The 14,984-nt window shown below is 37.2% G+C and overlaps 1 protein-coding gene across 5 annotated transcripts in view; it reads left to right on the forward strand.

Annotated features, from left to right (window-relative positions):
• Nucleotides 1-14,984, forward strand: part of KIF16B (kinesin family member 16B) — a 285,774-nt gene that overhangs the window by 51,237 nt on the left and 219,553 nt on the right. For all 5 annotated transcript variants that reach the window (XM_038396918.2, XM_038396915.2, XM_043512060.1 and 2 more), the window contains exons 5-11: nt 2,835-2,932; nt 3,969-4,078; nt 4,703-4,845; nt 6,919-7,087; nt 7,253-7,384; nt 11,260-11,435; nt 14,595-14,660. In XM_038396918.2, the coding sequence (XP_038252846.1) occupies nt 2,835-2,932; nt 3,969-4,078; nt 4,703-4,845; nt 6,919-7,087; nt 7,253-7,384; nt 11,260-11,435; nt 14,595-14,660 (894 nt within the window). The remainder of the gene's footprint in view (nt 1-2,834; nt 2,933-3,968; nt 4,079-4,702; nt 4,846-6,918; nt 7,088-7,252; nt 7,385-11,259; nt 11,436-14,594; nt 14,661-14,984) is intronic.

Here is a 14,984-nt window from a genome sequence, read left to right on the forward strand (position 1 = left end):
AATGATCACGTCTGAGTTTGAGTTTTTAACCCACCATTTAAAAACATTACTCAGACTTTTAAATTTAAGGATTAAAGTTCTGGATAACTCTAGCACAGGACCCCAGCAAAGGAAAGCCCAACTGGAGGGGCATTCTGACAGGAGGAGAGTTGCCCACAATTGACTCCATGGGGGGGGGGAATGCTTGCTTAAAAAGGGAGGGAACTGGCTGAGGAAACTTTTGAGTGGTGCAGCCAATGACATGCTGATTAAGTGCATCCCAGAAGCATCCTCTGCTGGCTGGACTCTCTTGTAATCCTTGGCTAAAATAATAGCCACCCTCCCCCAGCAGAATTTAAGAAGGGAATGCTGCCACCTGCCCTCTGCCAGTTAAATCCTTTTTAAGCTGTAATTGTGTCACTAATTTTCACCTCCCTGAGCTGGCAAGTGTGAATTTGGCTCTGTCTTGTACTTATTACTATACACACAGCATAAGTAACTTCGTGTATAATGTTATGAAGTTTTTTTCGTGTGGTGAATAAGCATAACAGAATGTTAGGGCCAGAGAAAATTTTATGAAAGATATAAATTGCTGAAAATGGTATACTAAGTAACATGCATATTGTGAGACTTCCTGAGTAAATCTGGTGGCCAGTATCCTCAAGAGATTTTGCTGTGATATAAGTAGCAATGTTTGTATGACCCAACTCAGAAATAGAGACCTACATTGATTCTTCTCACTGTGGGCCGTAATTATTCTACTTTGGCTGTATATACAAGATTATATAAATGAATATACAATGGCAGTTGGCTCATAGTCATTTGTAGAAAACATCTGACCCAAGACTCTACCTATAATAGACAAAATTCAAGTTACAAGTAAACAATTTCCTCTTTTTGCTATTCCTTAAAGTACTAGTACTAAAATTCTAGTTAAGGGACTCTCCACTCCCCCCAGAGCTTACAGTGCCATTAGCAAATATGTGTTGATTGCCAAGCTCTGTAAGTGGCACTGATGATGTGTAATAATATTCTAGTAACAGTGTATTCATTAGCAGAATGGATCCCCAGATGAAAACTTCACTAGTGTGTAATCATAATTGGTTTTAGGTGCCTGCTTTTTTAGATTTTTGTTCACTTTTAATTAATTTTAATAAGAAATGTGCAGCTATATTACTGATAAAACCCCCAAAAAACCCCCAACTTAAAATTGATGGCTAAATTAAACAGAAGTATAAAATGAAGGAAAGGTGCAAGCACATGCTTCTTATATCTGGGGCCTGTAGTTAAGTTTGCCCAACACTTCCTATCTATTAAGACTGTGTTTTCAGTATGCCAAACTTTAATTGTCTTGGACTGAGATTTTTCCATGCTGGGTGTCTGCTTCAGGCTCATTTTATATACACAATTTTTTTTTTTGCTAAAACTATTCAGCTGTTAAAATTAGAACAATGGTTCCCAAAATGTGGGTTGCAATCCCCAGGGGGGTTGTGAGATGTTGAAAATCTATGCAGGGTTGGATGGGCCAAACCTGAGTGGCACTGTATGGTATCCTCAGCCAGACGCACAGTGCATTCCTGGCTCTGTCTGGGAAGGACCTGGCCTCCTTCCTCCCTGGGGGAGGCAGAATTAGGCTTCCTCCCCTTTTCCCCCCTGCCTCCCAGGCATACCACGAGAGAAATTTTTAAGGCTACCCTGGGAAGGGTGGGCTTGCTTATCCTGGGGCTCATTTTAACAGAGGTGAGCCTAAAGGGGGTCATGGCATGCAAAAGTGTGGGCACCACTGCACTCGAGCACATTCCCCTCCAGTACCTGGAAGTGAACTCAAGATTCTGGTGTCTAAACATTCCTCTGCTGCCAGTAAAATCTGTGAAACCCCTTGGGGAAGTGTCTCAGCTGCTTCCTAGTGGTTGGTCCACATAACAGTAACTATTAGTTACTCTGTTAGCTCAACTGGCAGAAGTTTGTGCTGATAAACCACATGGGTGTCTTGGAATAGCTGGAATATATGAACCAAAGGTGTTAACCCAGTGACTGTTATGCTAATATTTTTGGCCCATATATTTCATTAAAGTTAATAGAATAATTTTTTGGTGGGCTTTTACGTCATTGTCTCGCTTTTATATTTTTCCCCCCATCAACAGGTGTCAGTATTTTTCCATATGCTCCAAATTTTGTTTTTTTTCAGTTTTCAGAAACCTTGGAAATTACACACAAAAAACTGTGCAAAAAGAACATTAAGGTTGCAAAATAAAGCACTCAGAAATTGGGAAATACAAGAATTAAAGTTGCCTTAACTTGCTCCCCGTGTGCACATATATTATGATAGTCTTTAATTATGCTATTACATGCTATATTTTCCACAGGACCGCTGCCTCACTCAGTGCGGAAGATGGATCTGCTTTGGGGATGGATCAGGGTTATTTAGTGCATGAGGCTGTTGTCTGTAGGACTCCTGCTTTTGTTGCAGGTGTTGGAGGTGTGTAGTGAATGAGGCAAAGGGTTTCAGGGAGAGAAAGGATCGTCTCATAGTTAAGGCAGTTAAATGTTGCCCTGGAGAATTGGATTCTTTCTCTGCTTTAAGTAGGTGAGATTTGTATGGACCAAATGTGTAGGGCATAGGGTAAAATCTAACCCAAAACTAAGGGCCAGTGCTAGGATCTGAATTGCAAACTGCTTAACCTCCAAGTTGCTGTGGCGGTTAAATGAGATATTAAGACTATTTTCTAATAATTCCCTTCTGTATATCTGGCACAATGACTGGGTATTGTCAATTTCAACTAGTGATTTCTTCTGTTTTTAAAATACATAGTGCATGGATGTAGTGATACAGAAAATAAATATTATTGTTGCAGGGTGATGCTGGTTTAATACCTAGAATTTGTGAAGGATTATTCAACCGAATAAATGAAAAAACAAGATGGAATGAAGCATCCTTTCGAACAGAAGTCAGGTAGGTTTTGTGTATGTCACAAAGATTGCTGGGAATGAACCTACTCAGTTATAAACTCCTTGTTTTCACATTAGTATCTTTTTGTACAATGTGATTTTAGGGATGAAACTTCTTCCTCTTCTCAGCCTGAAAATGGATTTTTGTGGAAAGCCCTGGTAAAATGTTTTCAGCACTTCTCTGCTGGGCCTCCCACCCATTTATTTATTGATTGATTGTAGTGAAAATATTCATGCTTTTTAAAGCATCCTTCACTAATCCTTCCCCTTGCATTCAAAAATTTCACTGCAGACAGAGCAGTGAACCTGGGAAACTTCATCTCAGATGGTGAAAGTTTGACATAATTGATAGTCAGCTGAAATAGCTTTTGAGAATGGAAACACTTAACCTTAAGTTCAGCTGTTGTTGCGTGCTCCATTTGTAATAATTTTAAAATACTATAATTCTGCATTTTTTTGGCTTTTTGTAAGCAGCAAGAGTAGTAATTATGAAAAATATTAGATTTTTCTACATCTCATCACTTGATCATGATGAAAACAAGTTTTTGACCTTTTTTACGAGACCATTTTCTAATGTCCAAAGTATAAAAAGGAAAGAAGTTTAACATCTTATTTGATTTTCTGTTGATACAACTATCGATAGTAATAGGATTTGCATCAAGATACAAGAGTTCTCAGTGGTATTGGGGTAGGAAACATATTACAGTAAACAAAACACTAGGAAACTCATGGTGATGTTTACATCATAATACGATCTTCAGAAGTTCTGTTACCACAGAGCTTATATTGTAAATGGTATAACTTGGTGAAAAAGGTACAAATTATGATCTGTCCTGCAGAATGCCTACATGCAGGAGTGACTGAATAGTCAATTGGACTCATGTGGGTGAAGTCACTCTGTAAACTGTGTATGTTTCACTATGTAAACTGCAGGATTGAGGCTCAATTCTACCATCTGAATGAGCTCTTTCCAGAAATTTTGACTTTTTAAATCTTGTATCATTCAATATTTTTTCTAAATTCAAATACTTTTGTTTCAGTTATCTGGAAATTTATAATGAACGTGTGAGAGATCTGCTCAGGCGGAAATCATCAAAAATGTATAATTTAAGAATACGAGAGCATCCGAAAGAAGGGCCTTACGTTGAGGGTAAAATCACTTCATTGCTTTCTACTTCATGAATATTTTCATGTTTATGTTTAATTGTATATCCCTGTTTTTGTTTTTAAATTATAAATGCAAATGCAAATGAAGATGAAGGTGAAAGACAATATATTTCATCATCACTGTAAAAGCATTATTGGGAACTGCATTTTTTATTTTGTACAGTTCATTTCCAAACTCTTCTTCTAAAGTACAACACTTTTTTTTAATGAAGTGAAGCTCTGCTAATAGATCCAATGCTGGTTTGAAATCAAACTTATAAATCATGGATGTTTGAAATGAAAAGGATCTATTAGAATCTAACTATCTTAGTCTACCACTTTGCCAATGCAGGTTCTTGTCCCTTGAGAGGTTAGGCATATACTATATGCTTTGAAGAGAAGTATGCAATCTTTTTAACTATTCTGCTGTAAATATTATAATAATAATCTGAAGAAGTATTCTTCACACAATGTCTCATTCCTCTATTTAAAAGAAATAAAGGAAATCTGACTATAAACGCTTTCTGTGCTATTTCAGCACTTCTACATTGTACTGAGGTGGACTTGAATCTCAATCAGTTCACAGTACCTTCATAAGTATACTACTTTTAATTTTGCTTCTGTTCAGATTTGTCCAAACATTTAGTACAAAATTACAACGATGTAGAGGAACTTATGGAAGCAGGAAACATAAATCGAACCACTGCTGCAACTGGAATGAATGATGTTAGCAGCAGGTCTCATGCCATTTTCACGATCAACTTCACTCAGGTAAAAAGAATGGCGTTATCTTTAAATATTTGTATGTGCTAACTGAAACATATAGCTGTCAAATCAGCAGCTTCGGAGACCCAGTTACTTCTACTGATGCAGACACAGTGACTAAACGAGGACAGACACTTGGATGGATTTTAAGTGTCCGGCTGCAACTTTTATTAAGCTTAAACACAGGGGAGGGGTGTTATCCACCTATCACCCTTACTTTCCTATACCAGGCATTTAAGTGGGAAGGGTAAAAGGGCACCTACCACATAATCCTTTCCCTAGACTGTCCCCTACCACTCAGCTCGGTCTGAGGCCTCCCCCCCCGCCCCAAAGGGGACAAAAGGTGCAGAAAGGTGGGGACTTCGGCCTTACCCAGTCCCATGAACCCAAGGCCCATCAGCAAAATCCCAGGTCTTTTACCGCTGGGAAACATTCATTTTATCCTTTCAACTGCACTGAAAACCCAGGCTGAGATGAACTAACAGCTCAACCATGTATCTCAGTTAGGTACTAAGTGCATTCCTACTGTCACTTGTGGTTTGAAGGAGGTCTGAGGAAAGGCCTCTGCCAGTTGGCTCTCTGGGAGAAAAATTCCTTCCTAATCCCTAAGGCAATCAGCTAGACCTGCAGCATCTGCCAAACTGAATTACTATTCCTAGTTCAGGGTGGGTATGGTGGGGCTGCTGGAATGGAGCTGAAAGAGGCTCCAGGTGGCATGGGCTCCACGTTAAATCCCCAGAGCTGGGGCTGTGAGCCAATCAGCATCTTTCACCTACAACTGGCCAATGGGTTTTAGAGACTCCAAGGTGGGGAGAAGCTACTTGGTGTCCGTCAGTGAGTATCTCCCTCCCTCAATGCTAGGGCTGACCCCCTTTACCACTAGCCCCATCAATTTCCCTCACCTGTTGAGGCAGGTGGGTGGTATTTGTCTTCTGCAGCAGAGAAAGAGAAAGGTGTGTTTTTGTTAGAGTTAAGTGTGGTATGATGAACTTTTCAGTGACTGTATTAAGACCCTGTACATTACAGTGCCTAGTTACTCTTAAAACAACATTTCTCAGATGCTCCATTTTGGGAGATAATTGACTGAAACTCAAGTTAGCTAGAACTCAGTGAATAACTAAAGCATAGTCCCTTATGTTGCTGTAGAATCCTAACAACAAAGGGGAAAAATTTTGAAAATCGTGTGATTTGCATAAAAATGGCACATAAAAGTAGTGACTGCCTTTTATGCTTTAATGTTGGCCAGGCACTCCTGAAATCCAGTCCAATGGCCCAAACTGGTCTCCCATTAACTGTTCCTCTTCTGGCTACTAGAGTCCTAACTTGAATACATCATCAATACATTCATCTCTGGGCTAATAGGGGTGACCAAATACATTCTTCTAGGTATTTGTTTTCCACTCCAATTCCCAGTAGCAGTGAACCTTAGAAAAGGGAGTTTACTATTTTATTTTATTTTGTGGGACTAGTAGACCTATGGAGAGTTTTATGGAAGGAAGGTAGAATTTGGCAGGGATGCAATTTTCATTTTTTCCATAGCGTGTTGCAAAAAATCATGTATTTTGTTAACAGTGAAATTACTCAGCTCCCAGCTTTTAGAGAAGGGTGGGAGGTAAGCCAACAAATGGTATCAGTATATTGTTCAAAGATGCTATAAAAGTCTGATGGGGAAATCTGAGTGAAAAGTTTGTGTGTGTGTGTGTGTGTGTGTGTGTGTGTGTAAAAACTGTAACACTGATTGTTAGTCAAAAATTTAATACAGATTTAACAGGTGAGTTTATTGTACTTTAAAATATCAATACATTTTAAGACATTTGTGGTTGGTGTGTGTGTATATGTAAATAGCTTCAATGCTTGGAATATTATGAAAATTAGTTAAATGGGTATTATGCAGCTGCTTCTCAACGAAACTCCTTTCTTTGGTACCTCGAATACATCTGACTTCTAAAGCTCTACTACTGTAAACAAATTAATGTAATCTTAAAACATGACATGGAAGATACAAACTGAATTCAGTAATATTCTGGAACTTCATTGCTTAATCCATTATTTTTTATTTCTTTTTGTATTTTTCTTTAGGCTAAATTTGATGCTGAAATGCCTTGTGAGACTGTTAGCAAGATCCATTTGGTAGATCTTGCTGGAAGTGAGAGAGCAGATGCCACCGGTGCTACAGGGGTTAGATTAAAGGAAGGAGGGAATATTAACAAATCTCTAGTTACTCTGGGAAATGTCATTTCTGCCTTAGGTATGTCTCTGTTTTCTTTCATGCTCAGTCCCCTTGCTGAATTAATATTTGTTTTTGCAGTTGGTTTGTGTTGAATCCACTACAGTGGGTAATAGCTCAATGGTTTTTAATTTCTTAAAAAAATTAATCAATTATATAGAATTGCTTTTTCCCCCTCTCTCTCAGCTGATTTATCTCAGGATGCAACAAATCCTCTTGCAAAGAAGAAGCAAGTATTTGTGCCTTACAGGGACTCTGTGTTGACTTGGCTGTTGAAAGATAGCCTAGGAGGAAACTCTAAAACGATAATGATTGCCAGTAAGTGTTTTTTAAATTACTTTTCTTAATTCTTAACACTTTATACAAATTAGCTGTAAATATTTTGATTCCAAATGCCTCATTAAGAAATGGTGTTATTTACACCTTGTTAAATAAATGATTACTTTGCAGAGCAAAGCTTTCTAATACAGTCCATACTCTTTCGTTAACTGTTCTCTTCTTCATAAAGTATGATATAAACATTGTTGTCCTTTAAAAAATAATAATAATAATTGTAGCATGGATCCCTAGCAGTGGAACGAGGACACAAATATTTGTAAAAGCGGCAGAGTCCTATGGCACCTTACAGACTAACAGAAGTATTGGAGCATAAGTTTTTGTGGGTGCGAAAACTTGCTCTCCAATACGTCTGCTAGTCTATAAGGTGCCACAGGACTCTGCTGCTTTTACGGATCCAGACTAACACAGCTACCCCTCTGATACATAAATATTTGTATGCTTAAACCCCCCCCCCAAACCCCAAACTATTTTATTACTAAATATATACAACCAAATTTTCAGGTAGATGTGAACAATTGCAGATATTTGTGTATGCAAATCGGGTGTTTGCATGTGCATATCACTAACTGTGTCTAACTGATCGTGTATACCAAATATCTAGTTTATGTGCATTCACTGGGCACTTTATGCATAAATAGTGTGTGCACAAATGAATGTGCATAATTATGACCACCACTTTTAAAATCTGTACCAGCACTTTTTGTTCCTTCTTTAGAAATTAATTTTCTGAATCTGTACTGTTTAGCTAATCTGATCAATTCAGGCTGAAATCAAACATCCCTATTTTGTGATTCATTTGCCTCCTAGACAACTCAGTTTACATACGTGTGTGTGTGTGTGTGTGTGTGTGTGTAACTCCTCTTATACCAGGCACCCTCTATCTGTGATCTAAAAGTCAAGACATTTTTTTCCCTCCTTCTGGCTTGTATATCATCACCAGTAATAAAGATCCAGAATGTGAATATACCCAATAATTTTGTTGATGTGCGAGCTAGCTTACGTTCCCGTAACTATATTGTACCTGCAGCATTAATAGTAAAAAATAGTAATAAAGAATAGTTCAATTAAGAATAGGTCAATTAAGACACCTGGGGCCAATTAAGAACTTTCCAGAAGGCAGGGAGAAGGCTAGGTTGATTGGGACACCTGAAGCCAATCAGGGGCTGGCTGAAACTAGTTAAAAGCCTCCCAGTTAGTCAGGTGGGAGTGCATGTCAGGAGCTGTGGGAAGAAGTTGCGCAGTTGGAGAGGCTGAGTAGTACACACCATATCGGGCACAAGGAAGGAGGCCCTGAGGTAAGGGTGAAGTGGAGCTTGAGGAAGTGGGGGCTGCTGTGGGGGAAGTAGCCCAGGGAATTGTATGTGTCATGTTTCTAAAAGGTCAGCTATCATAGCTGATACTATTAGGGTTCCTGGGCTGGAGCCCGGAGTAGAGGGTGGGCCCGGGCTCCCTCCCCTCCCCCTTGTCTCCTGATTAATCACTGAGACTGGGAGACAACAGAGACTGTGCAAGGAAGGATAACTTCTCCTCACCTCCCTCGCTGGCTTATGAGGAAAATGGCTCAGTAGACTGTGACCCTTGTCTCTAGAGAAAGAAGGGTTACGTGGAGGGTCACAGTGAGCCTCTGAGGCTAGCGAAATCCGCCAGGAAACGTGGGGCCCACGGAGGCAAGGACAGAGCTTTGTCACACAGGATACAATCTGGATGGTTGAATAGCTGTGTCCCCTTAGTTCTCCAGTTGGGGTGCCTTTTATACTGCTTCGCTGTGAGAGTGATTGCTCCTGGTCTGTTTATACACAGCCTCTAGCATGCAAAATCACTCTCAGCTCCCAGCACCAATTATAAGAGTGCTTCCAGCCAGTCACTCCTGACTTGTATTACAGGGTGACGCCAGCAAATTCTCAGTTCCAGACTTGTCCCCAAAAATGTGTGTCTTGTATTGCCCTGCACCCTCCTGCACAATACAGGCTCATAGAAAGTCTGTCATTTCATTAGTAAAAGATAATATGCACAAACCCTGTTATATCAAATGGAGGTTTCCAGATGTGTCAGTTAAAACACACACTTGTTTAGATAAAACAATACAACAAGTTTATTAACTACTGAAAGATAGTATTTAAGTGATTAGAAGTAATGAGGCATAAAAGTAAAATTTGGTTACAAAGAAATAAAAGGTAAAACCATGAATTAATACCTAACCTAACAAGCTAAGTGAATTTAAAGAAAAAGGTTTCTCTCATCATATGCTTACAGCAGTCTGACTGGATTCCTTCAGCCAGGACCAGTCCCTCAGTTCAGTGATGCTCCTTTTGTCTTTCAAATGTTGATGCCATGAGTAGAGATGAGGGGAGAGAGGTGATTTGGGGCCTCTGTTTCTCGTTTTCATATTTCCCTCCTCTTCGAGAATCATCTCCAACTGGGGTTCAGACGACAGCAAATCTGTCTGCCACGATGTAAATTTCTCACTCACACCCTTCTAACTGTCAAAGAATAATGGCTTAACCAGGTGATAGTCTGTTTGAAGTTATTGACACCTGATTGAGCCATCAGTTTGCCTTTCTGTCTCTGAGGAACTGATCTGGGTTGCTTTTCCAGGTTTGGAAAGATCCTTAGTAACATCATACAATAGAATCTTATAACTTTACATAAAAACGTTCTCACATATTTTACCAGGACAGTACTGATCCGCAAATTATGAGTTTTTAGTTTGTATTCTGCACAAAACTTATCATAGTTTTGTAAAAGTGGTGAACAGTCTATCACAGCAATGAGTAGAATAGAGGAGTGATATAGCATCTGTGCCAGTGTGTAGCATAAACGGATACAGAACAAGAGCTGAGGGAAATACATTCCATTCCCCTCAATCCCCAAATTTGTGAACCACTGACAAGGGAAAAGCCCATACGTTTGTGATAAAACACAGAATGAGGCAAAGAGAAAATAGCTCATTCTTCTATTGATGATTGTTTAGTTACTTTCTCAGACCCCACATAGTCTCATTCTGCTATTCTCCTATTCAGTCTTATAAAGGTGTTTAAACATCTTGTTAGTAAAGGTCAGTATCCCATCTCTTCTCTGAGTAGTGTCCTCTTTTCCTGTGCTATGATGATAGATACCACTATGGAATATCTGTCCCAAATCTTGCTACTCTACTTGAATTTGAGGATTCATTTTTTAAAAACCTTGGGAATATCTTGTCCATTTGCTTTTAGTAGCAGTAATGTATGGCTGCTATACTGGAAAAATATGTGAAGAAAAGAACATTTATTGACTTATTCAGTAAAATGTTCATGTTCTTTCTCATTTAAATTGCCTTCTTAGAAAAGCACTATTGGAGTCCTTTTGTGCATTATGTGAGCCTTGGAAGCAGTTAGTTCAAGGATAGTACTGTGTGCTGCCATACACCCACAGCTCAGCCCAAAGACCAAGTTTATAAGTGGGTGCTGTGGCTTCTTCTCTGTTCTTTATGTCTAGTTTCTGTAAAGGTATATCCTATAAATTCCTTAAAAAAAAAAATGGACAATTAGTTTTGTCGTTTGCTTGAATCAACTTCCTCATTTGAAGATGGTATTGAGAATTAGAATAAACTGCTTTCTCCTGTTCTTGAGTTTGAACCCTGTTATATAGGGAATACATTTAAGGAGCATGGTACGCTCACCACTGAGTTGATGAACCTCTGAGTTTTATAAAAACCAGCTAGTTTGATGGCAAGGTTTTTTTTTTTATAATCTCTGAATAATTGAGCTTGTTTTCTCTCCATCCACAAGATGCCTATCTGACATTTTAAATTACAAACCAACTTTATTAAATGAAACATTTGGTGCTGGCTAAACTATTTCTGAATTAATTCTCAGCTATTTCACCTGCTGATGTCAATTATGGAGAAACCTTAAGTACGCTTCGCTATGCAAATAGAGCCAAAAACATCATCAACAAGCCTACTATTAATGAGGATCCTAATGTCAAACTAATTCGTGAGCTGAGAGCTGAAATAGCCCGATTAAAAACCTTGCTTGCTCAAGGGAATCAGGTTAGTTTTAGATTTATCTATAATTTTCATTGAGTAATAGCATCTATTTCTAGATCCTAATGAGATCATTATCTTTTTTCATTATATTGACCTGAAAAAACAAGCACTGTGAAGTCATGAATGAATGTAATTTTCTTCTTTGAATTGGCTTCCAATTGGCCAGTGTGATTGCTTTTGTGTAAAATTTTTAACCTCGCCTTGATAGGTTTAGAACATAATTATATGTTGTGGGTAAGTATTCACTGAAGAATATGGGCATTTAGGTGCACCACCCCATTAACAGTAAAGAAATAGGTATTCCTAGGTTGGTGGGTTGAAAAGATACCCTTGTACATTTTTTTTCAGCACAAGAATATTCAAGATACCATAACATATCTGAACGCATACTTTGTAAATAAGATTAAATTCATGTTGAGACTTGTAAATATTATACTGTAGAGAAAGGTAGGATATTTGAGAAGCTTGTAACCACGATGTCTTTGACTATGTAGTACTCCAGAGAGCAAATAGTGTGCTTAGCAAACATCTAAAAACATTGATACCTCCATATAGTACAAAGTGAAAACTATGAATAAAATAAACCGATTATTCAATAAAGATAAAAGGACACATTCCATCCATTTTTCTCAGTCTTCTAATCAAAGTTCAGAATGTAAGACATTTAAATTTTATTAGAAAAATAGTTTAATTAGTCTTGCTATTAGTCTGTTGCTGGTTATGTTTTAAGGAAGTGATTTTTTGGACACCTAAAAGTATGGGAGTCTAATTTAAAGATGGTAAAACTGGTTATATTTAGAAGATAAACTCCAGGTTTTACATTTCTTTAACACTGAAGGTTTTTCATTTTACTAAAGCAGAAAGTTTCTAAAAATAGTATTTGATATTGACTCCCATACTTCCTGACCTCTCACCTATTTTGGCAAGGTGACCATTTTCAATAGGTTAAGAAATGCCAGTTGTTAAACTGTATTTTAATTTGTTTATCATTTATGTGATGCTGCTTAACCGTCTAGTTGTTGAAGTGAACAAAACTAGTTTCCTTCTTAAAGACTTGTAAGAATCTAGGCTGGATTTGAAATATGTGATTCATCCGCTACCAATGAACCAGTGAAGTAATTGTAGGTGTTACAGCTCTTTCCACCTAATAGTCACTCTAAATAACATTACATTAATACTACTGAAATGAATGTATATTTTTCATAAAGCTTCAGTGTTTGATTCCCTCAAAGGCGCCCTGCTGTTAAATTCTGAAAAAAATGGAATGGTTAAGCCTAATAATACTGTAAATATAGATGTAAATATGAATTGATGACTCCATAGGTAAGGTTCACAGGAGTGTTCATCCCAGGACCCCTCTTCAGTTGAGGAGCACTTGCGTCTTCAGTGCACAGTTTAGTGTCAAATATGCATATTAAGAGATCATATTTAAAGAAGCACAGCTGCTTTGGAATTGTGCTTCATTCCATACTAAAGGTATTGTATGGAATGCTGGTTGGCATCAAGATAATTCTCTATCCAATACTAAGCAGTACAGTCCCTCTATTTTTTGTTTCTGTTTATCCTTATTCTGTTTAGTGTTTGTTATCTCTTTTGGGTGCTGTAAACTGATTAACTTGAATATCTGTCTCTGGATGACCAAAACAAACTAACGTTAGCATGGTGATTCTTGAAATTAAGGAACATGGTTTAAAGGTCTATAGTAGAATCTGGCTAATTGAGACTTCCAAACAATGCTATTGTGGGTTATCAGATTTTGTAATCGAACAAACGTGATTGGGAAGGTGTGAATAAACTATATTAAAAATTGTACTCTTTAATTTATTTTTATAAGTAAAAATAATTTTGTTTAATTATGGTGTGAAATGTCAAAAGCTAGTCAGTGTAATATGGACTTTTTGTAAAATAAAACAAAATGAAAAAGTAATTGTCCACAGTATCCTGCTTAAATATTTGCTGAGAAATGAGATGAGGTCCCCATACATATTTTGTGAAAAACATCAGGTTTGCGGATTACTAAAGGAAGTATTAGTACGATTCGACTGTATTGTAAATAGTAAAACTGAAAACACTCCATGAGGGTTGAATTACTCTGTTGTACTCTGTGCTTTGTCCTGTGCTTGTCTGGGGGGAAAAGTTGAGTGATTCTGCTGGCAAGCTGACAATTTTTATTTCTGAAATATGGTTTGACTTTGCAAACTCTGGGTACACATATTTTAGACTGCTTTGAAGATCTAATACTTTGACATTGTTCCAAGGTGTAAAAGAGTAGATATCACAAACTAAATATGGCTATGCTATGAAGAATTCCAGAGAATGTCAAATCTTATGTTATAAATGTCTGTCTGTGAGAGATACAGTGCCAAGCAAGACTAAATTAATTGAATTTGTGCTGCTTGGTAAAACAGCAGGTGGTGGTAAATGTGTACAATAGAATATAAATCCCTGTATAATTTCTTCTATGGACAGTCTATATTCACAGAATATTCTATTGCAAATGCCACCATGGCTCATTGAGGATTAATTATTTACCCAAAATCCAACACTAGACAATGTTACAAACATATAAGCAGGTTTCAGAGTAGCAGCCGTGTTAGTCTGTATTTGCAAAAAGAAAAGGAGTACTTGTGGCACCTTAGAGACTAACAAATTTATTTGAGCATAAGCTTTCGTGAGCTACAGCTCACTTCATTGTTATACGAGTATTAGTAATTTTCATGTTCCACAGTCAAATTAACAAGATATATTTTTACAATAAAATGTCATAGTCATAGAAATGTTTATAGCAGAATAGTTAAATAGACACTCAGGCATAGTAAATTGTCATCTACATCATTTTTAAAAAATTTATTTTGTAGAGCCAATTTGTCAAAATGTTGTGCTTTCAGCAGATTATGAATGCAGACAAATCAGTAACAGTGTGTGTGTGAAATTATAAAATAAAATTGTATTTCAAATTTATATTTTGACAAGATTACCATTAATTTGAATGTTTTATATGGATAAAGATGAAATGTCATTCACTGCAGATAAAGACTAGAATAGGATATACTATACAAATGTATTAAAATACCTGCCTAATAATATTTCATACCTTCTAATTCACCATCCATTGTACTGTTTGTTTTACTATATACTGATGTGTATTGTTTTACAATTTAGATTGCACTCTTGGATTCTCCAACAGCTTTAAGTATGGAGGAGAAGCTTCAGCAGAATGAAGCAAGAGTAAGTTATAATTTTATATTTATTTTAGAGATAAATGTGGTCTGGATGCTGGAGCAATAACAGCTCATTTTCAGGAACTTTTTGGTATACACACTTATAAACACTGGCTTTAACGTTGTTGTTTGTTTGTCCGTTTGTTTGTTTTCTTTTACAAAGCAGCATTTTCTTGAATTCAACTAGATGTAAAAACCTCAGATTTATTATTTTTTAACTTTTTATAATAAACTAGAATTTGTAATTTTATTGTTACACTGTATTTCACATAAACAGTGCAACAGAAGAAAATACATTATAAATACTCTTGCATGCTTTCTTGAAATAAAT

Source organism: Dermochelys coriacea, chromosome 3, assembly GCF_009764565.3.
Source record: "Dermochelys coriacea isolate rDerCor1 chromosome 3, rDerCor1.pri.v4, whole genome shotgun sequence".
In the NCBI taxonomy this organism is placed as follows: domain Eukaryota; kingdom Metazoa; phylum Chordata; order Testudines; family Dermochelyidae; genus Dermochelys; species Dermochelys coriacea.